Source organism: Panthera pardus, unplaced genomic scaffold (genome assembly GCF_024362965.1).
Source record: "Panthera pardus isolate Hobbes unplaced genomic scaffold, ASM2436296v1 HiC_scaffold_6, whole genome shotgun sequence".
NCBI classification, from domain to species: domain Eukaryota; kingdom Metazoa; phylum Chordata; class Mammalia; order Carnivora; family Felidae; genus Panthera; species Panthera pardus.
The window spans coordinates 97,990,460-98,017,019 of NW_026526991.1; the positions used below are offsets into that span (position 1 = coordinate 97,990,460).

The window sequence follows — 26,560 nt, forward strand, 5'->3', positions numbered from 1 at the left end:
TCTAATCTCTGGAGTCTTTTCGCTTTTTGTTCCTTTTCCCTGGAAGTCTCTTCCCCCAGATATGTGTAAATCATATCCCTTGACATCCTTCAAATCTCCGGTCACCTATGATTTTATTGAAGAGAGGAGCTTACTTCACACCAGCTCTGTCTTTGCTTTGTCTTACCAGCTGTCCCATATAAACATTCTGCTTTAATTTTCTCTATAGAACTTCTTTTTTTTTTAATTTTTTTTTTAACATTTATTTATTTTTGAGACAGAGAGAGACAGAGCATGAACAGGGGAGGGGCAGAGAGAGAGGGAGACACAGAATCGGAAGCAGGCTCCAGGCTCTGAGCCATCAGCCCAGAGCCTGACGCAGGGCTCGAACTCACGGACCGCGAGATCGCGACCTGAGCCGAAGTCGGACACTCAACCGACTGAGCCACCCAGGCGCCCCACTATAGAACTTCTTAACGCCTATCATACTAAATATTTGTTTGTTATCTGATTACTCCTGTTAAAATGAAAACTCTGGGAAGTCAGGAATTTTTTTTTTTTTTTTTTGAAAATTGTTATATCATTGCACTTGAAGCAGAAGCCGGTATATCGCGTGCACTTAATGCATATTTATGGAATGGAGGTATTTTTAAAAAAACACTCATCATATATATCAGCATAAGCAGTTAGGGGAAGAAAATAGTCATAACATAAGGCATGTGCTCAGAAGGAAATCGGTACAAATTTAGCACAGACATATGTTAATATGGACTTCACTGCGAGATGAACCATGACTTTAGGAGAAACTTGGACGACATCAAAGAAATGATACAGTGATCCAGAGAAAGGACAGGTGGGAATTTGATCAAAAAGGGGAAGAACTTGAAACAAAAGTAGGACATTGCTCTCTTGTTGTCCCTCCCTTATACATATTTGTCTTCTTTCATTAGAAACTGGAGTGTCTGAAAAGCTGTCACTCAAAGTTCCTTCAGATGTGGTTGAAGGATCTGCCAGGGCGACATATTCGGTTTTGGGTGAGTCTGCCAGCCCGAGGCAAACAATTTTCCATCTCACTATTCTCGTGCACGCAGCCTCACTATCCACAGTTAAGACATTGGCTGTAGGCATTCGTTTGAGAGAAAGAGTGCTAAGCTAAGAATCGCATTGGGTATTAGTCAGAAGAGGGCTGAACAGATGTTGTGCTACCTTGACACACTCTAAAAAGTACCAAGGGTCACCTCTCGGTGCCCTCATCTTCAAGAGACTGACTAGGTGGTGAGGCATCCTGAAAGTTGGTTTTTCCCGGACAAGTTGTTTATCAGAAAAGATGGCTCCTGCCATTCAGTTTTTTCCATCCTTGAACCACTGACTTTATTTTTCCCACTTTTCTCTATCCTTTCTATTTCTTGTTTTTCTTCGCCTCTTATGCTTTCCTGTCCTTCTCTCCATAAGTGATTTGACCTCACACTTTGCTAGTAATCTATCTTCCTATCCCAACATAGACCAGCTCTGAGTGCCTCGGATTTTTTTTTATGTTCTCATTCCCCAGGTGACATACTAGGTTCTGCAATGCGAAATCTTCAGAATCTTCTCCGGATGCCCTATGGTTGTGGAGAGCAGAATATGGTCCTTTTTGTCCCTAACATCTATGTTCTGAACTATCTGAATGAGACAGGACAGCTGACGGAGGATATCAAGTCCAAAGCCATCAGCTATCTTGTCAGTGGTGAGAGATTACCCCGAAAGGAGAAATCTTAACTGATTCCCTAAATAGCTCTTTCACTGAACTCCAATCAGTTTCTCCTTGGTTAAGATTTTAAAAAATCACCGTTGCCACGATAACCAATCAAATGTCCCACTATACCTCCAGAAAATTCAATGGCATTATCCAGTCTTGGAGATATCTTGATAAAACGGTAGTTTTCCTAAGATTCCTAACCAAGTTTTGAGGAAAAGACTGATTAATTCTCCAATGTTTCTGCTGTTTCCTAAACCTATGAATACTTCCTTTTCAGGGTACCAAAGGCAGTTGAATTACAAGCACAAAGATGGTTCATACAGCACCTTTGGAGATTATGATAGTAGAAGTCAGGGAAACACTTGGTAAGATAATTATTTCCATATGCTCACTGCAGATTCATTCTATTTGGGAATTCTGGAAATATTGATTCTCTGATACCTGGAGTTGTTTCATGGAATGCGCTATCCTTTAAAACTCCACAAGCCTGTCATCACTATCGTGTGATCTCACCAATTCATGTATGAACACTCACCTGTAAAATAAAGTAAATAGTAAACAGTAAAATAAAGATCCCCCAAAATGGAAATATAAGGCAGGAAGCATTGTAATGTGAATGGTAAAAGAAGCTTCTCTACTGTGTATTAAGGGAAGGAAGAGGGAAAGGACAGAAAGGGACTGTGATGTGATAAAGAATCATTTAGGAAATGGCAGTTTGGGTGATGGACAGCGTTGTCGGGCAAACATTGTGCACGAAAAAAAAGTGAAAAAAAAAGTGGAAAGTTCTTCATCAATTCTGAAGAAACCAGTTAAGTCTAGAGATTCAAGAAAGAACTCAGATAGTTGCTGCACAAACAAAAGAATATTTAGCGTGCATGTGTCCTGTCCCCACCAATTCCCCCAATGGTTGCTTCCACTGAGTTGTGAAGACCAAAGTCTGAATGCCGTTGCCCAAAATGAGCTTTGAACGTGAGATGGTCCTCATGTCTGTCTCTTCTGTGCTGGACAGGCTTACTGCATTTGTGCTCAAGTCCTTTGCTCAAGCCCGGTCGTACATTTTTGTGGAGAAGTCGCACATCACGGATGCCCTCACTTGGCTCTCACAGAAGCAGAAGGAAAATGGTTGTTTCCAACGCTCTGGATCACTGCTAAACAATGCTATTAAGGTGGTGCCATTAATTTTGTTCTGGTCCCTGGAAATAGTCACATGTAGGGACAAAGATACTCCTACTGATTCCTCAAGTCTTGGTGACATAGATTTGAGGTAGGGCAGTAGGTTCTAAAAGCTTCTGCAACCTGACAACAAATCAGTAGTTTTTTAGGGAATTAAAATAGTGTGCGAAACGCCTCAGCATGTTACTAAGAGTGAGGGTGAGTGATTTGGAACCGATTCAAGAATTTTAGGGTGGAGGAGAAAGAGGGGAAAATCAATCATACTGCACAAGAAAAGATGCTTTCTGGTGAAAAGTGAGCAAGGGGAAAAGTAGAGTTAGCCAACTCCGGCTAATGAATATTGGGATGTTTGAGTATCTCTGCCTGTGATCTTTACAGGGTGGGGTAGACGACGAAGTGACGCTCTCTGCCTACATCACCATTGCTCTGCTGGAGATGCCACTGCCTGTCACTGTATGTACCAGCACAGTCCCTATATCCTGTCTCACAAATATAAGGAATACAAATCACGAAATTATGAATCTCTGAGGACAATGAGTCGTGGTTTTTATGTTATTTAATTTTGGTATATTTTCACTGGCACATAAAAGACTAGATACTTTTGGAAGCCGCAGAGGAAATTATTCTCGGGTCAGAACCGTGATGTTACGTGACACATGGAGACTATTCATCCGGTGTTAGCCTGGAGACCGTTCATTAGCCTGGTTGTGCTAGATAAAGATCTTTTTTCATCTGCTTTAGCACCCTGTTGTCCGCAACGCTCTATTCTGCCTGGAAAGTGCCTGGAGATCCATCTCAGAGTCAGAGGCCCAAGGAAATCTTGTCTACACCAAAGCATTATTGGCCTATGCCTTTGCCCTAGCAGGAAACCAGGCCAAGCGAAGTGAGCTGCTTGAATCACTGGACAAAGATGCTGTGAAAGAAGGTAAGAGCTGCTACGGTGAAAGGAGGTAGAATTTACGTCCAGAATCACCAGTGATCAAAAGAAGGAAGAGAACCTATCATGACTATAGTACATCACATATATCACATTATATTATTATAATGATGATAAAAATAATTATCATTGATCCAACGCTTCAATTCTGTAGGTGACATGGAATATTTTTTTCAGTTCACACATTATAGACTCTGCAGCCCGACCTCTAATATCACACCAGTATGTAATAGACACAAAGAAAAAAAACTGTGATTTACTGGAAACGTAAATTGGCAAAGCGTTGCTTGATTGGTGATTACTATTTTTACACCGGCTCACTACTACGTGAGCTCTAACGCTAATGAATATTCATGAATCAGATTTAAAAGTCATTCTTTAAGTTGAAGATCATACTCTTTTCCCTTTCAAAGATGAGTCGATCCACTGGCAGCGTCCTGGGAAAGTTCAAGAAGTTCTGTCGCTCTATTATCAACCCCGGGCTCCTTCTGTTGAAGTGGAGATGACCTCTTACTTGCTCCTTGCCTATCTTACTGTTTGGCCTACCCCATCTTCGGAAGATCTATCTGTGGCTTCACGTATTGTGAAATGGATCACCAAGCAACAAAACCCCAATGGGGGCTTCTCCTCCACTCAGGTCTGTGGAGAGGCCCTGGGAAGAAAAATAAATACCTGACTACATATGTAGACACAACCATATTCTAGGAGTTGGATAATTGGATAATATTTCTAATTCATACTTTCTCCATTCCTCCATCAGCAGAAGGGTTCCAGCCCCCTGTCTTAATATATTCATTACTGCGCTGCCCTTTGTACAGTCTTTCTTATCTTCTCTCCTTAGTGGACCCCCAACTGTAAAATAGATCAATCTTTTTAACGCAATATTTCATAAAATTACTTCCTCGTTAAAGTAAATCTTTTTTCCACCCAAAGACTAGAATCGTCTAATATTTTATTCAAAACATTTCCTCTCCCCAGTAAACATGAAGACTCCTATCTGCTTGGGCTGATCCCTTTGCTTTTTTCTGGAATTGGCTCCCTCCTTTTTCTGTGTCTTCCCACCCTGGTAGTCCCTGATGCCCCTCTTCTGTCTATATAAACCCTTCTCATAATTCATCCATACTCTTATGTCTAACATTCTTCACAGTCTCCTCTATCTAGCTCCGATTTCTTCCCCTTTCTTCGAATGTGTACACATGTATTATTATATAAATTTATAAAGTATCGAGAAAGCCTCTGCTTTATCTCAAATATCTGGGTCGAATTTCCATGTGTTGAGTGTAAATTACTTGAATGGGGAAACTTTTTAATGCCCCCCCCACCAAGGACATAGAATAGTTTATGATTAATAACAGGTCTGCATTTGTCACTAAATAACTCCGAGAGAGAGTAGGGTTGATATGATTTACATCCAGTATGATTTTGGTACCTTCTCTCCCGTGATTTCTGCCCCATCTCTTTTCAGGACACAGTGGTAGCGCTTCAAGCCCTGTCCAAATATGGAGCCGCAACGTTCAGTAAAATGGAGAAAGCTGCTGTAGTCACTGTCAAGTCTTCGGAGACCTTCTCGGAAAAATTCCAAGTACACAATGCCAATCGCCTGTTGCTTCAGGAAATCAGGTTGCCAGAGATTCCAGGGGAGTACAGCACGACTGTGTCAGGATCAGGATGTGTGTACCTCCAGGTGAGACTACCAGGGCGTAAGGGAAAAGTCTCAAGAATTAGATACGAACCTCCAAATGGAAAAAGGCATGTGGGCTAAGAAGAGATATGAATCATCTAGAAGAGACAGACTATTAAAGTGCAAAGATAAGGGATGTTTTTAAATTTGTTCTAGACATCCCTGAGATATAATGTCCTGCCCAAGAAAGAAGGGAAAGCTCCCTTCGCTCTGAAGGTTGATACTCTCCCCAAGAATTGTGATGGCGTAGAAGCTCACAGGAAACTCCAGATTCACATCAACATTAGGTAAATCCTTGTGTAGGTAAGACCTTTCGTAGAATATTGAGAAACCGATTTTCTTGTGCGGGGAACTTCCGTTGTCCAAGATCACACATTGTGAATGTGTAATTCTTGCAATATTTACTAGCGAGAAAATGTTCTTCACTCTTGCTGAAAAGCCTTAACATTGAGAACATGATGTTGCCATGCCTGCGGAGTGTGAGTTCATAATGGTGGGTTTTCCAAATAACAATAGCAGAAGCAAAGAAAGTAGATGGGGAAGCTGCGTGGTGGTTAAGGATAGAAAACACCAGAAATAAAAGAGAAGGGGAGACTTCTGTCTTGAACAAACTCCAAAGGATTTTGTTTGAATGCCTTCTCCCGATGCCTTGACTTTGTAGTTACACTGGAGAACGACCAAGCTCCAACATGGCCATTGTTGACGTGAAGATGATATCAGGCTTCATACCTGTGAAATCATCAGTGAAAAGGGTAAGCCCTATATCCCTTACAGATATCAAAGTCATGATAAATACTGGCATTTGTGCTTGTCAATTTTATTTTACCGATTCAGTTTTACTTTATTTTACTGATTCAATTTTCAAGAGGTACTCCCTCAAACTTACTTCTCTAGAGTGTGCTTACGTCATTTTAATAGTGAATCATCCCTCTTATGTGGTATCAGGTATAAGACGTAAGTCCTAGACATGGTGAATAAGGCTCCAGCAGGCCCGGAGACATCTAGATATGTGGAGAGGTATTGAATTATCTTCCAATCGTGTATGTTAAAAAGGGAAAATATATCACATATATACACATGTATATGATATAAAAAGATGCCAGAGAGAGAGAGAGAGAGAAATGTGATACTCTCCCTTTTTCTTTTTATATGTAAAGGATAATTCTCTCTCATATATTATGAAAATATATATGTTATGGATAGATTAGTTAGATGACAGATTGACAGGTAGGTAATAGATAGATACAGAGATACAGAGGTATAAATAATGGTAGATAATATAGAAAGGGCTTAATACATATTACTATATTCCTGAAGAAATCACAATTAGCAATTTGGATGTTTCCGAGCAGCCCATTGGATCATAAATACCTGAAAAGTACTCTCAGCCTGGAATTTCCTCATCTCATATATCTGCCTTATGGTCTTGATCAACAGCTCCAAGAAAAGCCTCAGATTCAAAGGACTGAAGTGAGCACCAACCATGTCCTGATTTACTTTGAAGAGGTGAGATTCTGTAGACTCTGCCAGATCCGGGAACACTACTAGAGGTTCCAACACACCAATCCAGATCCTAGATAATAATGTTTTTCAGACACACAGGTGAAGGAGGCTGAACCAGTCAACAAAGTTCAAGCTTACTACATTTCACTGTCCATAGAATCATCTTTTTTGTCCTTCCTGTATCTGTCACTGAGTCTCAAAATGCCATTCTCTCCAAAGGTTTTGTTACAGACGGATAGCGTAACCATAAGATTTGATGATATCGTAGGAAGAGAGGATGGTAACTGGTAACTAAGTTAATCTTAGATTCCAATTTGGTTTTCCTGTCTCTCCAGCTAACCAATCAAACCCTGAGTTTCTCCTTCTCAGTGGAACAAGACATCCAAGTAAACAATTTAAAACCAGCTACTGTAAAAGCCTATGATTATTATGAGACAGGTAAGTGGGATTCATACATGCTGAACCTTAAAAAGAAAGAACTAACCTGGTAAAGGGTCACCTTCACTGAAACAAAACTGCGCAGTCTTTCCCTGGAGGAAGAAGTGAGTCTGCGGTCATTGGATAGGTACAGCTCCAATAAGAAGAGCAGGGCTGCGAAGAGGGCTACCCGGTGTCCAAAGAAAGACAGCCTTCCGTTTGTGAAACCTGGCCCTGAATTCTGTATCCAAGCCTAACTTCTTCTTCCTCCCCTCTCCACCAATCCTACATGGTTTAGCACAGAAGTTCTTAGTTTACAGCTTATTTATAAGTAACTGCCCAGATGCCTGTTTACTGGAGGTCTTCACTCTTTCTGTCTTCTCATTTTGTGTTTCAGAGGAATTCACTATTGAAGAGTACAGTGACCCCTGCAGTGCTGGTAAAGTATAAACAGTAAAATCTAGTGCCAAGATGAAAAAAAAAAAAAAAAAAAAAAAAAAAAAGCACCTATCGTCTGCATAAGGCTGTTGCTTGAGTCTATCCTTATCATATTATAAAGGTCCATGGTGTGGCATTTATGAAGCAAACTGTTTCAAATGTATTATCAAATTTCTCAGTAAGAAAAACATGCATGTAAAGTATAATTTCTGAATCTGGGAGTACTTGTTTGCAGATGAATCCAGGAATTTGCCACATATGAAAACTAAATCATCTAATATTTAGTTTACATTGTATACCCAATGGTGATATATTTGTCACCTATGACATTTTTAGGATGTTTCTGCACTTATACCATTTAAGGTCAGGAAGTTTTTCCCTGTAACCATCCATATAGCACAGCATAAGAGATAGGACCTACAAGATTTTCCCTTAGGCTGGTCAACGGTGTTCATCTTTGACAATATAACACTTGCTTTGAGACCTTCAGTTTTCCATTCTAAAATTGGCGGGGGGCGGGGGGGGGGGGGGAGACAAGAACATCCCTATCATTGACAGTAATTAAAATTTATTACATTTGAATATTTATGATTGAAATATGAAAATTATTCCTTTAGTAGATGACAGAATTTCCTTAATTTTCCTACCTTTTATTCTACTGTTTAGAATCTGAACACAGAAGTGCTTAAAAATGGAAACTTGTGGACCTCATCAGATGACCTTCTCTAGCAATGAAGAACAAAGATTGATCAGCAGAAAATATAGAGAAACAGGAGACAGGAATCGGAATACATAAAATTTGTATGTGGAATAAATTTATGACGTATACACATCTACAATTTCTTTTGTTCTTTATCAATGTTACATTTCCCTTCTGAAATCTGTATCTATTCCCCATAACATTTTTAAAAACACTATTAAAGCTCTACAAAAAGCTGCACTCAAAACACTATAGATAAATCAAAATGGAATTCCAGTAAGTGCTCAGATAACCCACAGGAAGGTAGGGTAAAGAAAGCAATGTTTCCAAATATTGAAAACATCCAAAATGTCCATCAGTAGGTGAATGGTTACATTAACTGTGGTGCATTCATGCCGTGGAATACTACTCAGCAATAAAATGGAACAAACTACTGATTTACACAATAATTTGAATAGATCTCAAAAATATTACGCTGAATAGGGGCGCCTGGGTGGCTCAGTCGGTTGAGCGCCAACTTCGGCTCAGGTCACGATCTCACGGTCCGTGAGTTCGAGCCCCGCATCGGGCCCCTGTGCTGACAGCTCAGAGCCCGGAGCCTGTTTCAGATTCTGTGTCTCCCTCTTTCTGACCCTCCCCCATTCATGCTCTGTCTCTCTCTGTCTCAAAAATAAATAAACGTTAAAAAAAAAAAAATATTACGCTGAATGAAAATACAGCCAATTTCAAAAGGTCATAGTGCATGTTTCCTTTTGTCTAACATTACTGAAATGACAAAATGATAGAAATGGAAAACAAATTAGTGGTTTCCAGGGGTTATGGATGGTAAAGCAAGGGAGAATTGGCATGACTATAAAAGGCTAGCTTTAGACAGATCTTTGGGTTGATGAAATCCTGTGTGTGTTTCCTTCACAAGTAAAATTTTTGAATTTGTGTAGCTTAATAAAATACAGCTTTTAATAACTATTATGGCTGGTCTGTCTCATTTCTCTGTTTGCATCTTTTCTTTGCAATACTGTTTATTATTTACTCCAGGTAAAACTTTAAAATCCTTTGTGAAGTTAATTATCTCCCTAGTTTTACTGGGTACTATTTAGTATTGCATTGAATATTAATCAATTTCTAATGATTGTGAAAGTCAACATTTTACGATATTTAGCCTTCCCTATTCAGACACAGTTTATCTTCATTTATTCAGTTCACAAGAAAGTGAATTCTAAATTTGATTTACTCTCTGATTTTGGACTAAACTACAAAGTTAAAATTAGAGGTTGACTTCATAAATATATATAGTGTGATAAGTTAAAAGCATGAAGTGGGACGCCTGGGCGGCTCAATCAGTTAAGCACCCAACTCTTGATTTTGGCTCAGGTCATGATCTCATGGTTTGTGAGATCCAGCCCCATGTCAGGCTCTTCACTGACAGAGTAAAGCCTGCTTGGGATTCTCCTTCTCCCTCTGTCTCTCTGCTCCTCCTCTGCTTGTGCTCTCCCTCTCTCTCAAAATAAATATTTTTTAAAAATAAAAATAAAAAATAAAAGCATAAAACAATGTATATACATGGAGACAAATTAAAAGATAAATGCAAGAATAAGGTTACGAGGGGCTCCTGGGTGGCTCGGTCGGTTAAGTCTGACTCTGGCTGAGGTCATCATCTCACAGTTTGCGGGTTCGAGCCCTGCATGGGGCTCACCTGAGAGTGCAGAGCCTGCTTGGGATTCTCTCTCTCTCTCACTCTCTCTCTCTCCCCTCCCCTCCCCAAGCTCATGCTTTCTCTCTCTCTCAAAATAAATAAATAAAATTAAAAAAAAAGAATACAATTACAAGATAATGAAAGACTAGAAACCGTTGAAAGATTTTAAAGCGAGAGAATATTTCAGACTTGCATTCTGAGAGTTCAACTCCTTGGCAAAGGGAAGAAAGGAGCTTTTGCTGATGTCCAAATACACAGGCCATTTGTGCACAGCCAGGCTATCTTCTTCACTCCTGATCACATGGTTTAGCACACATATCTCTCTTCCACACTTCTACACACTTCATATAAAACAAACTAAAAGATTATTTTCCTCTCATCTCCGAATCAGATCTCTTTGAAAACAAAACCTGGGAGCGCCTGGGTGGCTCAGTCGGTTAAGTGTCCGACTTCGGCTCAGGTCACGATCTCGCGGTCCGTGAGTTCGAGCCCCGCATCGGGCTCTGTGCTGACTGCTCAGAGCCTGGAGCCTGTTTCCGATTCTGTGTCTCCCTCTCTCTGTGACCCTCCCCCGTTCATCCTCTGTCTCTCTCTGTCTCAAAAATAAATAAACGTTAAAAAAAATTTTTAAAAAATAGAAAGAAAGAAAGAAAGAAAGAAAGAAAGAAAGAAAGAAAACGAAACCAGTATCTTAATCATGCCTGCGGCCTATTCACTTAACACAGTGCTGTGAATATCGTAGGCTCTCAGCAAAACAAAAGTGTGACGGAACAGGTCCCTGAGTGAGCCTGTTCCCAAACGTGGGTACATGCAAGATAAATGGAGTAACACAAAGGTGTTGGAATACATCAGGAAAGAAAATGCACTAGAAAGATCATTTCACCCCAAGCTGAGTTGAATTGCTTAATGTGTCACAAATGTGTTACAGAAAAGATTTTCATACTTTTCCCAAGTCAAGTAGATGAGGAGAACAAGGAATTTGGCTTATTTATGAACACCTTAAAACTTGTTTAAAAGTACCTTTTATGCATTCACTGAGCTCAAAGAGGAAAATTAGCGCCTCTGGCTTGCAAAACTAGCTGTCAGCAATCACCAAAGGGGTAAAGACACATTATCTCTGTTGTGGGTTGAATTGTGTCCCCCCAAGAAGATACGTTGAAGTTCCAATCCCTGGTACCTGTGAATGTGACCTTATCTGGAAATAGGGAATATCTGTATCTGGAAATACATCTGCAGATGTAATTTTGATGTAAGTTAAGACGAGGAGCACCGGGGTGGCTCATTCGGGGTTAAGCGTCTGAGCTCAGGTCATGACCTCGCGGTTTGTGAGTTCGAGCGCCACATGGGACTCTGTGCTGACGGTTGGGAGCCTGGAGCCTGCCTCAGATTCTGTATCTCCCTCTCTCTCTGCTCCTCCCCTGCTTGCTCGCGGTCTCTCTCCCTCTCTCTCAAAGAAATACACAAACAAACATACATTAAAAAAGAAAGGTGGAAATTAAGATGAGATCAGACTGTGGTAGGATGGACCCTTTATCCAATACTACTGTTGTTCCATAAGAAAAGGTTAAGATATACAGAGGCAAACATGCACAGAGGGAAGACGATGCCACACTTGCAGGAAAAATGCCACGTGGTGATGGAGCAGGGACACAAATACCAGGACTGCTGGCAACCAATGAAGCTAAGACAATGGCACGGAAGAGATTGCCCCTGAAAGCATTTGGAAGGTGCATGGCCCGGGTCGGTCAATACCTCGATTTGTGACTTCTAGCCTCCAGAACTACGAAAGAACAAATTACCATTGTTTTAAGCCACCCAGTGTGTGGTAGTTTGTTATGAAACTGCTGTAATGTCCCGGGGTCTAGTTTTTCACGTCTGGCTTTCTGCCATGTTGACAGCTTCTCTCATAAAAGATGAATCAGTTCTTGTTATTAAAGTTCTCCAGGAGGAAGTTCTTGTAGATTTCTCCTGTGGTCATAAGGAAAATAAAATGATCCAAAATAAAAATAAAGGAATCCATGGGTCATTCATATTACTTGACTTCAAGGCACATTTGGGTGAAAATGCTGGCAGATTTTAATCGGTTCTGGTACACTCCCTCAAGAAATATTTGGTACTTAATACAACACAAAAGTACTGTTGTAGACCTTTCTTCTTCGTGATTCTAAAAATATAAAGAAGTCACTGTTATTTAAATGGTAATAGTGTGCAAAATATCCTTACGCTTTTCACTTAATATCCTCAGGCATTTTTCTTATAAAATTGAGGAATCCGAATTCATGAGATAACATTAAAGAACACTCAAGCCACTAAATGCACAAGCTGTGCAAGGATTCACGTTATGGTTGAACAAAGCTTCGCCTGAAAAAATCTGTACCAAGATGTAATGTGTACTTAATCTGACAAAATGAAACTTGTCATGTTCAGTAAATGATCTTTGATTACCCAAACTCTGTTAATATATAAGCCACACAAAAGACTTTCATCCTCAGCAGGCTTAGCTATCATTTGGCCTAAAGGTTCTCTCTTCAAAGACAGTGAGCAGCCGAATATAAAATTAAACTGCCTCTTGATTATCAGATATCGAAAAAGAAAAGATTAAAAATAAAAGGGAATGCTTTTCCCAATTTGTGTAAAATAAAACAGCACCCTCTCTGTAAATTTTTTTATAATTTATACTGGGACTCATAGATGGATATTATTAACTCTGGTATCTCCTTATTTTACAAACTGTCAAAGTGTAACTTTCAAAAAGAAAATATATATTCATATACTTGTAACTTATATTCTGAGGCAACTATAAACTGAACACAGTGTCTAAGATCTTATTTAGCCTATTAATTAACCAGTAAAATGTTATAACAAGTCCAAAAAGCTAGGAAACTTACAAACAATTTTTAAAAAACTGTTAGGAGAAGAATGATGAGTTACGTACAAAACTAAATAATGTAAAATAAGCCATACAATCTTAGGGGTTATCTGTTCCACTGGGCAGAAGTTATTTGCGTGTGTACCTAACAAAAATCAACAAGTAACCTCACTGAGTCTAGAGCCTTTCATTTGTAGTAAATAATGAAACGAACTAAGCATATGCCCCTGGATAATCTTTAAGTGGTCCTTGACCCCAAGTTATATAGAAAGAATGTGCTACTCCCCATTTTTGCCTTACTGCTGAGTTTCTGATAGTTTTTCTGACGGTCTCCCCTCTATAAAATTATTCTTGATTAAAAAAAAAAAAAAGAAGTGACCATCTTATTAGGTTTGTACTCATTGTTTTCACAAGTGCCCGGGAAGGTTAATGAGGGTTAATGTAGGCCTCCTTGGGTTTGTCTGAAAATCTTGAGCCTTCAGTATTAAACAGCTATTAAGGCCACATAACTAACTTCTGTCCAGCAGCTTTCATAAGGAATCTTGGCTTAGACTTTTAAAAACCTCCATGACTTATTATTTCACCTATAGTACCTACAACGTTAGATGAATTCCTCTCACCTAAAAGTCCCCCAAATTCTGGGGTGCCTGGGTGGCTCAGTCGGTTAAGCGTCCGACTTCAGCTCAGGTCACGATCTCACAGTTTGTGAGTTCGAGCCCCACGTCGGGTTCTGGGCTGATGGCTCAGAGCCTGGAGCCTGCTTCCGATTCTGTGTCTCCCTCTCTCTCTGCCCCTCCCCCGTTCGCTCTGTCTCTCTCTCTCCCAAAAATAAATAAACATTAAAAAAAAAAAAATTAAAAAAAAAAAAAAAGTCCCCCAAATTCCAAGATCTTTGGCTTGCCAGGGAATGATCTTGTTTATTCTTGTGAGATTGAAGCCCTATAAGTCAGGTACCAGGTCAGTTTCACGAGAGAACTTTGTAGGCACCACTGGTATTTCTCAATAGCGAACGTATCATGTCTGATTAAATGAGAATTATTTTCAAATATTATTGCTCCAAGTATGACTTGATTACACAATCAACCTGTGCAACTATATCCACGTTAAAAGAAACAGCAAATACTTATTAAACTATGCAATCAATGTTTGCTGTGCGAAGTATAAAGATTCAGTCAAAGTATGTGTTTGAATTCTAAGGTTATCAGTGGGAATCAGCTATCATCTTTAAATGTTTTGTTTCCATCCACGGAAATAAAATCTGCTAAATTAGGGGTTAGGTATAAGGTAAAAAGAGTGAGAAAAAAACTTTTCCTATATTTGTTTAAAATACAACATTAAAATAATACCTACCTACCATATTCCAAAGAGATAACCACATTTTAATTTCCCTACCATATTCCAAAGAGATAACCACATTTTAATTTCCCTCTTTGGTTTAGTCAATCCTAGTAATTCTCCTTCTGCTTGATCTTAAGTCAAGCATTGTTCTCTCCTGGAGTATATTTGTTTCTAAACTGAAAAGAGTCCCAGAAATCTTGCCTGATCCATTAGGACAGTCTGAAAGTTGTCTAAGGAAGAACAGCTTAGAAAACTGTATCCAAGAGTCTGTTCTTTGAAGTACCAATGTCCATAGTATCTAGTAGGGAACTTTCCAGAAGCATTCAGCAAGCATCAAGCAGCAGACAACTGCTTGATGGTGAGATAAGTTAGTTTCTTACAGTAACTTATAATGTCATAGTGAAGGAGAGAAAATTTCTCATAGGCATACTTCACATAGCTATTTCACACAGGTTTGCTCGATGTTTTCATAAAAGTGAGAATATACACGGACAATGAAGACATTGACAAATCTCCAGTATCTTCACATAAAAGCTACAATTTCTGAAATATTTATATTGACATTTTGCCTGTGCACATTTAACCTAGAGAAGGCTGAGGATATCTTCCAATTTGATCATTCTTCTCAAGTAGGTCTTACAACAACACTGCTAAGCTAATTAATAAAGACAATGAAAAATATCCTGACTTTATAATTTCCTTTTAAAATCAGGATGCTATCTGAGGCAAGCAAAATAAAGTGGCCAGATTGATTAAATAGGGGAAACTAGATTAAATAGGGGAAAGAATACATTATTACTTATTACCTAATCAAAGTGAAAATATTTTCAAATTAACATAGAAGAAGAAAGATAACATGATTGCAAAGTCAACACAAAACAGAAAAAAATATTCCGGTGCAACACACTGAATAACTGCTATCTAGACACGTTGTAACAGAAAATAAGTAATATTCTCAACCATTGTTGAAAACAAAATCTACTAAATTGAGGGTTAGATATAGCATAAAAAGAAATAAAAGTAACTTTTCTTATATTCATTAAAAACACAATATTTAAAATAATGCCTACTATATTCCAAATAAATAATCACGATTTAATTTCTAGGACCACTATACCATTAACAGAGAAAGCCTAATTTTAGTTTTGCATTGATATAAAATTTTGCAGTAAATGTTTTACAAGTTTTTAAAAACTAATAAAGCCATCAAACTTGAGCTAAGAATAACATCAGCAAAAATGGTGGAGGAAGGAACTCCAAAATATCAAATGTTCATGAATTGAAAGACTTACATATTAATATAAAATATATTGCATACAGTAATAAAATATTAACATATAAATTGTATTTTACTAATTTATTGATATTAAGATGGCAATATCCCCCAAACTGATCTGTAGATTCAGTGCAATCCCCACCAAAATTATAACTGCTTTTCTTTAACAAATGGACAGGTTGACCCTGAAATTCATTTGGAGATGCAAGAAACTCAAATTAGCCAAAACAATATCAAAAAAGAAGAACAAAGAAGAAAGACTCACAATTCTCTATTTCAAAACTATTTTCAAAACTAGGTCTAGGATCCCAAACACATAAAAACCTCTTACAACTCATCCGTAAGAAAACAAATTAAACTATGATTTATTTAATTTATTTTAATTTATCAAATTAAACTACGATAAAGAAGTTAAATAGAAACGTCTCTAAAGAAGATATGCAACAGTCAATAAGCTCGTGAAAATACGCTCAGAATCATTAGTTATTAGGGAAATGCAAATCAAAACCACCATGAGATACCTCTTCACCCCTGGTAGAATGGGTATAATTAAAAAACAACAACAACAACAAAACAGAGAATGACAAGTGTTGGCAAAGATGTGGAGAAAACGGAAGCCTCATTTATCAAAGAGACAAGGCAAAAAGCCGCATGCAGCTGTCTGGGAAACAATTCTGCGGTTCCCCAAAATGTTAAACAGAGAGTTCCCATGTGACCCAGCAATTCTACTCCTACTTACATACCAGAGGCAATTGAAAACATATATTTGCACAAAAACGTTTACACAGCTGTTCAGAGAATTATTCATAACAGCTAAAAAGTGGAAGCGACCCAAATGTCTTATCAACTGATGGATGAATAAATAAAAGATAGTACAGCTGTACAATAGAGTATCTTTCATCCATATGAAACAATACTGATATATACCACAGCACGGATGAACCTTGAAAATACCGTGCTAAGAAGCCAGACACAAAAAGCCACATAAGGCATTATTCCATTTATTTATTTGAAATGTCCAGACAAATCCATAGAGACAGAAAATAGGTTCGTGGTTGTCAGACACTGAGGAGTAAAAAATTGGGAACAGGTCCAACATTTCTTTTGGGGGTAATGGAATCTTCAATAATTAGATAGTGGCAATGATTGCCTAACACCACGAATATCATTTAACTGTACATTGGAAAATGGTGACTTTTGTATTATGCGAGTTACGTCTAAATAAAAAATTTTTTAAAAATGTGCCAGCTATGGAAAAAGTTACCTTGCTTTTTTCCAGATTCAATGTTATAAATGAGGGTGAAAAAAATCATTTCCTACAGACGTTATTCCACATTCATTGAGATTTTTTTTCTTTCACTGTTCTATTTCACATTATGAAAGAACCAGGCATTTTTTTTTTTTTGATGTTTTATTTATTTTTGAGAGACAGAGAGAGACAGAGACAGAGTACAAGCAGGGGAGGGGCAGAGAGAGAGGGAGACACAGAATGTGAAGCAGGCTCCGGGCTCTGAGCCGTCAGCACAGAGCCGGACACGGGGGTTCGAACTCATGAACTGCGAGATCATGACCTGAGCTGGCTGAAGTCGACGCTTAACGACTGAGCCACCCAGGCGCCCCAAGAACCAGACATTTTAAAACAAAAAATATTCTCTTTTTTCCCTCGGAAAACAAACACGCCGCTCATTACTCTGCATAATTGTGTTTATTCTGTTCCCAGAATAGTCAAAACAATCCCTGATTATGACTTTTAGCCCTATATACGGAAAAACAACGGCAAGAGAGATCATTAAGTTACCTTCTGTATCTCGCATTTTCACTGGCTAATAAAGCACTCAAGAACCATATAATACAATTTTCTATGGCCACACATATCCTTTTTACAACGTTTCAAAGTTTGGAGTTGTAAAAACAAGGAATAGGAAACAGGCAAGGAAAACGTGGCTGATGTGAAGAGAGACCAGCTATAAATAACTCAAGAAATAAGAAATGAACTCATGGAAATACAAAAGAAATCAGCTAATGGTTGAAGCCGTAGCTCTGACAGAAATAAGATGAAACGAACAACTTTATAGTCAGATGGGCGGAAATCACTCCCAAGGCAGAAGAGACTAATAAAGGGACACAAAATATCAAAACCAAGTTAAAGGGCAGAAAGCACCGAGGGGAGTCAACACTTACTTCCGACACGATGAAACACTAGCGCAGGCTGTTTCTTCCTCCTTCCAAACAACCCGGGAGAAACAATATAAGCAAAAGAGAAACATGGGTTTTAGGAATCAACAAAGTATCAGAAAAACCTGGAGAAATGAATGCACTCTGGAACTGTTGAGGAACTGGCAGGGGGGTGGGGAGGAGGGAGGGTTGGTAATCAACGAGAAAGGAAGCTGGAAACGGCCTGACTTGATAAATTCAAACACAGTTATTTAAATGCTGCCCTTGCCTTTCTTTCAAGTTGGTTTGGGATGGTCATTATCCCTTCACAGAAATCGGCAGCAAAAGCCTAGAGTGAAATCCTGTTAACCGAAAAGCTCTGTAAGTGTAAAGATGAAATCAGATGTGGAATAACCAGCCGCCTCGGGCATTTGCTTTTCCGGTTTGTCCCCCTGTGAACCCTCAGAGCTCCAGGGAGATGATCTCTTTTCTTTTCTTTCTTTCTTTTCTTTCATTCTTTCTTTCATGTTTATTCATTTTTGAGACACAGAGCGTGAGCAGGGGAGGGGCAGAGAGAGGGAGACACAGAATCCGAAGCAGGTTCCAGGCTCCGAGCTGTCAGCGCAGAGCCCCATGCGGGGATCGAACTCACAAACCGGCGAGATCTTGACCTGAGCCGAAGTCGGATGCTTAACTGACTGAGCCACCCAGGCGCCCCGAGAGGATCGGTTTTCATTGCTGTCTCCTTAAACATATAGAAATGTAAAAAGTATCATTATTACACTATGTGTTAACCAACTTGGGTTTAAATTTTTAAAAAAATTAAATTAAATTTTTACAAAATGTAACAAGTAAAAGTGATCAATGGTGGTCCTTGATGACTGGGGATTTCCTCCCAGGACTCTTTCTCTCCCCAAACTTTACACTCACTCTCCAGATCACACACAGGATCTGATCCTTGGCTCTTCCCCAATATATAATACGAGACAAAGTATCCCATTTATAATGGGCTCACAGCCAAAATAACAATAAATTTCAGCTGTTCAAGTCCTATAAAAGAAACACAACAGGGGCGCCTGGGTGGCTCAGTCGGTTAAGCATCCAACTTCCGCTCAGGTCTTGATCTCAGGGTTAATGGGTTTAAGCCCCGCATGGGCCTGTGCAGCCCACTTCAGATTCTGTGTCTCCCTCTCTCTCTCTGCCCCTCCCCTGCTCACATTCTCTCTCTCTCTCTCTCTCTCTCTGTCTCTCTCTCTGAAATAAACATTAAAAAATTTTTTAAAGAAACACAACAAACTGATCAACATATATTATCTGAAGAAAAATTATCAGAACGAAATACCAATATAAAATAAGCCTAATGAAGTAGACAATAAAAGGTATACAAAATGTAAATTAAACACAAGAAATCATAACACCAAAAAAGTGGAAATATTAGATATGAATACGTAGTATTTGAAATTTCTGAGATTACCATCCTGATGTGTAGAACTGAAGCAAAAAATAATGAGCTTGAAGGTGAAGTTGAGGAATTTTGCAAGAAAGCAGCAGGAAAGTTTAAACACATAGAAAAAGTAAACGGAAAGCTAAGTAATACGAAAGATTGAAGTAAAAGTCTGAACATTTACATCTTCAACTTCATGAGACGAAAGTAAAAAGGAAAAGGAAAAAAATATGAAGAAGTAATGAAAATAAATTTCCCAGCATCAAAAAAAAGTAAATAACTACACAAAAGAGATAAAAAAAAAAAAAAAAAAGAAAAAAAACCTGGACACATACTAAGCTTTTAAAATATCTAAGATAAAGAAAAATTCTAAATGGTTCAGGAGAAAAAGACTAGGTACAGGTTCTCAACAACACTGGACACAAGAATACAATGGGATAACAGGTTAAACCACTAAGGAAAAACTTCACATCATGAATTTTATGTCCATACAAATCATGACTCAAATGTGAGAACATAAAAATCTTTGTAGGTGTGCACAGCCTGGGAAGTTTTGCTAGATAAGAGCCCTACCCTGAAAACTATTCAAGAAAAAGTTTGCAAGCAAAACAGAGAAATAAACCAGAGTATGCTATAAAAGATTTGAAAGTTGGGGCCCTGGGTGTGTCCGTCAGTTATACATCTGACTCTTGGTTTCGGCTCAGGTCATAATCTCATGGTTTAGGGAGTTTGAGCCCCGCGTTGGGCTCTGTGCTGACAGCACGGAGCCTGCTTGGGATTCTCTCTCCCCTCTCTCTCTCTCTCTCTCTGCCCCTCCCCTGCTCACACTGTCTCTCACTCTCTCTCTCTCAAAGTAAAGAAGCTATTTATAGATTTCTTTAAATAAAGTGGGTAAAATCAAAGAAACTTGAGAAAAGTATAATTTTGAATCAAGCAAGGTACAATCAAGGAATCCAAACCACATGGTAATTTGAACAGGGAAGGTTTAAAATAAAGTATTAGAGGGGCACCTGGGTGGCTCAGTTGGTTAAGCGTCCTACTTCACTCAGGTCATGATCTCACGGTTTGTGAGTTTGAGTCCCGCATTGGGCTCTGTGCTGACAGCTCAGAGCCTGGAGCCTGCTTCGGGTTCTGTGTCTCCTTCTCTCTCTGCCCCTTCCCCACTTGTGCTCTGCCTCTCTCTGTCTCTCCAAAATAAACAAATGTTAAAAAAAATTAAAATAAAGTATTATAAGCAAAAACAGAGGGTTGGGATAATAAGAAATTATTTAATACGGAATAAAAAGAACTCTAAAAAAATACAGGAATAGCAGGCCTATGGAGCAGACACTGTGGAGCCCCTATCCATGGGCTGAAATAGCGCACCAAGGAAAAGACAGATCTAAAGTACAGCCAGAGAAGGAATTCCCGGGGTGCCTGGGTGGTTCAGTTGGTTAAGCGTCCTTCCTACTCTTGGTTTCCGCTCAGGTCACGATCTCACAGTTCGTGAGTTTGAGTCCTGCATCGGACTCTGCACTACTGGTGAGGAGACTGCTTTGGATTCTCTCTCTCTCTCTCTCTCTCTCTCTCTCTCTCTCTTTCTCTCTCTGCCCTTCCCCACCTCCCATGCACTCTCTCTCTCAAAATAATCAAAATAAATAAATAAACTTAAAAAAAAAAAGACAAAAACAAAACACACACACACACACACACACACACACACACACCGAAAAACAAAGAAGGAACTCCTCAATGCTGAGTACTAACCATTGTTGGAGAGGGAGCAATCCTGGCCCCCGGATGATAGAGAAGGTTCACTCAGGCTTTAAAACCAGGTGACAAGGGAGGGTGCTGGGCTGGTGGCACTCTTGCTACGAAGCCCTTCAGAAGGTGTTGGGAAAAGTCACCCACAGGTGACTGCTGTCAATGGGACACTCTAATAGCCTCGAGGTGCAGAACCCACTGGCATTGCTGAAGATGGGTATTAAACATATCATGCAAACTGCAGGAATCAAGACGCAGCCATTAAAATTATATGAGCATAAGTGGAAATAAATTGCAATGCAAAACAAGTATCACCTTCCCCTCTCAGCAACTGACAGAGACTACAGGGAAAAACAACAACAAAATATCGAATGAATAAGCTCCCCCTCTCTCCGTCTCCCTTTCTCTCTCTTTCTTTCTCTTTCTTCCCCTCCCCCTCCCCTCTCTCCCCTCTCTCTCCCTCCCTCTCTCTTTCTGTCTCTTCCTCTCTCTCCTTCTCTCTCTTTCTCCCTCTCTCCCTCTTTCCCTCTCTCTCCCTCTCCCTCTCACTCCCTCTCCCTCTCCATCTCCCTCTGAAAGATAAAAAGAAAAAGAAAACAAGAAATGAGTAAGCTCACTACATGTATATGGGGGAGATTACCGGTGCAAGAATGAACAAAAAGACCGGCGGTCAGAAACACAGAGTTCAGAGATAGTTTTATGCAGATATGAGACTTTAAAAGACCTTACAAGTGGCACCACAAGTCAATGGGGTTTAAAAAGATTGGTATGGGACACCTGGGTGGCTCAGTGGGTTAAGCTTCTCTGACTCTTGATCTCAGTTCAGGTCTTAATCTCAAGGTCGTGAATTCAAGCCCCACATTGGACTTCACTCTGGGCACAAAGCCTACTTAAGAATAAATAAATAAAAATGGGGCGCCTGGGTGGCTCAGTCGGTTAAGTGTCCGACTTCAGCTCAGGTCATGGTCCCATGGTTTGTGGGTTTGAGCCCCACATCGGGCTCTGTGCTGACAGCTCAGAGCCTGGAGCCCACTTCAGATTCTGTGTCTCCCTCTCTCTCTGCCCCTCCCCTGCTTTTGCTCTGTCTCTCTCTCTCTCTCTGTCTCTCTCTCAAAAATAAATAAACATAAAAAAATTCTTTAAAAAAAAAAAAGAAGAAATAAATAAATAAATAAATAAATAAAGTTGTTAGTAGAAAGGGCTAGGAAAATTAAAGGTTAAAAACATAACTTGGATCTGCAAAGAATACCACATACAAAGTGAGAATACAGTTAGCTTGCTGAAACACTTGTGATAAGTCAAACTATAAAATTAACAGAAAAGTCAAATTGGGACTGGGAGGAAATATCTTAAACCAAACTGCAAAAGCATAAATCACAAGGAAAAGAAGCTGAAGTTGATCAGTGAAACGTTAAGAAATAGAAGATACTATGGACAGAGTTACAGATGAGAAAATGAACAAAAATGTTTATAATGTCTAAAACTGACAAGGAATTGGTATGTAGATTTATACGAGAAATTCCAGCAAAATCAACAAGACTGGGATAGCAACTATAATTTTTCAAAATGAGAAAGGGGGTGGGGGACGCCTGAGTGGCTCAGTAGGTTAAGCATCTGACTTTGGCTCGGGTCATGATCTCATGGTTTGTGTGTTGGAGCCCACATCTGGCTCTCTGCTCTCACCTCTCAGTGTGGAGCCTGCTTCAGATGCTCTGTCTCCCTCTCTCTCTGCCGCGTGCCCATGCTTGCTCTCTTACTCGCTCTCAAAAATAAACATTTAAAAAAAATCAAAAAAATAAATATGAGAAAAAGGAAATGAACAGGCAATTTACAAAGTATAGCCATAGTTAAAAAACAAAACAAACCCTTGAAGTCATTGTTAGTCAGATAAACACAAATTCAAACAATGATGCAATATCACTTCCTACCCATTTATTTGGCAAAATGTAAAGACCAGCTGTTGGCAGAAGTTTGAGATTATGAAAATCCTTACGCACTAGCTGGTGGAATCACAGTGTGTTACAACCATTCTGGGGAGTAATCTGGCAGTTAAGTACACGCGGCAGATCGAGCCATCCCTCCTCTGTGCGTGCATCCTCCAAAAAGTTTCACCTACGTCTCTAAGGAAACACGTTAAAAAGACACTTATCCATTCATCGGTTGATGGACATTTAGGCTCTTTCCATATAGACAGTGGAATACTACTTGGCACTGAGAAAGAATGAAATATGGCCTTTTGTAACAACGTGGATGGAACTGGGGAGTGTTATGCTAAGTGAAATAAGTCATACGGAGAAAGATACCATATGTTTTCACTCTTATGTGGATCCTGAGAAACGTAACAGAAGACCATGGGGGAGGGGAAGGAAAAAAAAAAAAAAAAGAGGTTAGAGAGGGAGGGAGCCAAAGCATGAGAGACTCTTAAAAACTGAGAATAAACTGAGGGTTGATGGGGGGTGGGAGGGAGGGGAAAGCGGGTGATGGGCATTGAGGAGGGCACCTGTTGGGATGAGCACTGGGTGTTATATGGAAACCAATTTAACAATAAATTTCATAATAAAAAAATAAAAAAGATACTTATCAAAGCATTACTTGTGGTGTCGGGGAGATGGAGACGATCTTGATTCTATCACCGGGCAAGTGGCAACATAAAATTTGGTTGGCCATGACCAAAAAGTGCTGCGCTGTAACAAAATAAACTGATTTACTGTATGTATAACACGGATGAATGCTTTAGAACTAGTCTCTCACCAGGAGCTCTGCCGTCAAAGTAAAAAGAAAGTTCATGACAATTAAATATGAATTTCATCCTCTGGAAATGCCCCAGAGCCGGTCAGAGGTTAGCCTTGAGGGTAATGAGGCAATCACTGAGAGCAATGACCTTTTTTAGGGAAGCTCTGCCCAACTCTGAGTGCTATTTGGAAGCCTTGGGGTGGAGCTTGTTTGCAAATAGCAGCCACAGAAAGCCTGGTAAATTTAAGACGTCTCAAGGGACCAGGCTGAAGGCAGGGAGTTGGGCATGATACAGTCCCTGCGCTTTGTCCCTCACTATGGAGAAAGGCAGACCTCCTCGTTCACGTTTCCCGCTACTTCTCCTTGTCCTGCTTTCTACCAATGCTTCAGACTCTGCAGAACCGTGAGTCTCTCTTAGAGTCCCCTCCTCAAGAGTCCGTTCTTTATCTCTGTCTCTTCTTTATATCTTTGCTTTGACCTTCCCATTAAATGCTACCCTTCCATTTCTTAGGATACCTTCCAGTCATAAGAGATTACTCATAACTGATTATTTTTGTCCTTTCATTTGTCGGACCCTTTTAATTTTTCTCATTGGATCATCACAGTCATAAATAGGGTAAGTAGTCACGAGAAGGGGTGATTTGGTCAGACACTGAAACCTCAGATCCCACCTTCCCAGAGTCATTCTTTAGGACGGAAAGTGTTGACTATAAACACAGTTAAAGTGTTGGGGCACCTGGGTGGCTCAGTCAGTTAAGCGTCCGACTTCAGCTCAGGTCACAATCTCACGGCTCATGAGTTCGAGCCCCGCATGGACCTCTGTGCTGACAGTTCAGAACCTGGAGCCTGCTTCAGATTCTGTGCCTAGCTCTCTCTCTGCCCCTCCCCCCACTCACACTCTGTCTCTCCCTCTCTCAAAAATAAACATTAAAAAAAACAACAAAAAGAGTTAAAATGTACAGTGGGGTGCCATTTAATTCATATTGTAGGTCACACATGCAGAGGGAGCATGGGTCCTTTTCTTTTTCTTTTTCTTCTGTTTTTCCAATAACTTACTGAGTCCTCAGCAAGAGACCCCGGTGACGAATCAGTCAGGGAGAGGGGCAAGGAGTCATTTAAAACTAGTCAGTTGTAAAGTTGGTGGAATCCAATAACTGCAAAGCTTCTCTTCCACCTCTCCCCAGTTCCTCCCCAATAGTATCTAGATACTAGATACGGCCTCCCCATAGTATCTAGAAGGTTGTGATCTCCATTCCTTGCTGGTGGAGAAAAAGGCTCAGAGTCTGAAACCTGAGAGTTTTCATTCTTCCTCGGCCATTGCTAATCTAGCCTCTTCTTACCTGCCAGCATTCATCACTTGAGTCTTCAGCCATCTGGTTTGTCTCAGCTTGCTTCCTTGACCAAGAAGTCCCAGAAGCCCTCTCTGGCCGACTCTGATCCACCCTCAGCTCTTTTTTTATGCTATAGAACCCCGAACTTGTCACAGCATCCTTCCTCCAATCCCTTGACTGTTCCAATACAACCTGTATTGCAGAGTCACCTCTCCCGTTTGAAGTTCAGACCCCTACCCACTCCCCTCCTGACTGACGTAGCTACATCCCAGATTGATCATGGCAGCCTCCAGAGTCCTAAACGTGCAGAGGCATCAAAGGTCAGAATGCTGGCCAACTCACTTTCCTTTCTTCTTCAAATCCCTTCAGCATACAATCTCCCAGTAACCGGTCAGCGTACGTTTCTCTCCCATCACTCCTCTACCCCATCTCCAACTATGGATGGTACCACCAGCCATATGGTACCACCTCCCACTGCATTCCACCCAGAGAGGATCTGGAAATATGGCGGGGGGGGGGGGTGCTGTTCAGATTTCTGCGTGGAGGCTGGATGGATGAAGCAAGGGGCATTTATTGGGGTCGGAAATGTTAAGCGGTCTGTGTTTTCAGTCCAACACAACGCAGGATGACTCTGCCCACTGAAAACTGTTGCTTTACATCCCATCCACCATTTGATAAAGAACAATAAGCCTCATGGCCTAGTTGTCATAAACAGAAGAGGTATCGTCTATGTAGAAGACATTCTGCGTCGCCCCAACTTTATTAGCCCTCGATGCGATAAATCAGAGACATTACCCAAAAGCCCGGGTGACTGTTCTCCTTTGCCTTGGGGCAGTGAGCTTCAGAGTCATGGAGGTTTCAGGAGAACATGACGAAAAGAGAAAACTAAAAGTCCTCTGTTTAATATTTGCAAAATTCAGTCACTCCTACAAAGGCAAATATTTAAAATGCCAACACTCATGATTAGGTAATATTTTAAGGGTTTAATTGCTCACTTACAGAGGAAATCTTGGGCAAATTACTCAACCTGGATGGGTCCCAATTTCAATATCTATTAAATGAATGCTCAAGAGCCTTTATGAAATAGTTGTTTGAAATATCTGGTGTATATGGAATTACTTTTTAAATTATGATATCAAACAGGCTTATAACTAATAAGAACAAAAACAGTATATTGAATAAGTTATTATACACTCATGCCTTCTTTCCTATGAACATCAAAGAACTGGAGGAAAAAAGTGTGGACGAGGAGGTAAAAACCAATAATTTTTATAAGTTATCACATGTTTGATAAATGTGATTTACATTATATATATATATATATGTATATACATATATATATACACATATATATATATATATACATATATACACACACACACACACACACATATATATATAGTTCAGAGTAGA

The 26,560-nt window shown here is 39.8% G+C and overlaps 2 protein-coding genes and 1 long non-coding RNA gene across 3 annotated transcripts in view; 2 read left to right on the plus strand and 1 right to left on the minus strand.

The window, feature by feature from the left end:
- Positions 1-8,698, plus strand: part of LOC109276049 (pregnancy zone protein-like) — a 44,699-nt gene extending 36,001 nt beyond the window's left edge. The window contains exons 23-36 of the mRNA XM_019464556.2: positions 930-1,013; positions 1,529-1,705; positions 1,995-2,082; positions 2,727-2,883; positions 3,269-3,343; positions 3,632-3,815; positions 4,241-4,464; positions 5,293-5,511; positions 5,665-5,795; positions 6,170-6,260; positions 6,946-7,014; positions 7,347-7,449; positions 7,826-7,867; positions 8,533-8,698. Of these exons, the coding sequence (XP_019320101.2) occupies positions 930-1,013; positions 1,529-1,705; positions 1,995-2,082; positions 2,727-2,883; positions 3,269-3,343; positions 3,632-3,815; positions 4,241-4,464; positions 5,293-5,511; positions 5,665-5,795; positions 6,170-6,260; positions 6,946-7,014; positions 7,347-7,449; positions 7,826-7,867; positions 8,533-8,555 (1,667 nt within the window). The 3' untranslated portion in view covers positions 8,556-8,698. The remainder of the gene's footprint in view (positions 1-929; positions 1,014-1,528; positions 1,706-1,994; positions 2,083-2,726; positions 2,884-3,268; positions 3,344-3,631; positions 3,816-4,240; positions 4,465-5,292; positions 5,512-5,664; positions 5,796-6,169; positions 6,261-6,945; positions 7,015-7,346; positions 7,450-7,825; positions 7,868-8,532) is intronic.
- Positions 8,699-12,099: 3,401 nt separating this feature from the next.
- LOC109276051 (uncharacterized) lies at positions 12,100-26,015 on the minus strand. Its single transcript, XR_002084496.2, has 3 exons — positions 25,943-26,015; positions 23,676-23,767; positions 12,100-12,423 (listed from the first exon to the last, which is right to left on the minus strand). It is a non-coding gene; the product is annotated as an uncharacterized LOC109276051 (long non-coding RNA).
- LOC109276050 (PZP alpha-2-macroglobulin like) overlaps positions 24,018-26,560 on the plus strand; it is a 47,356-nt gene continuing 44,813 nt past the window's right edge. The window contains exon 1 of the mRNA XM_019464557.2: positions 24,018-24,219. Within this exon, the coding sequence (XP_019320102.2) occupies positions 24,134-24,219 (86 nt within the window). The 5' untranslated portion in view covers positions 24,018-24,133. The remainder of the gene's footprint in view (positions 24,220-26,560) is intronic.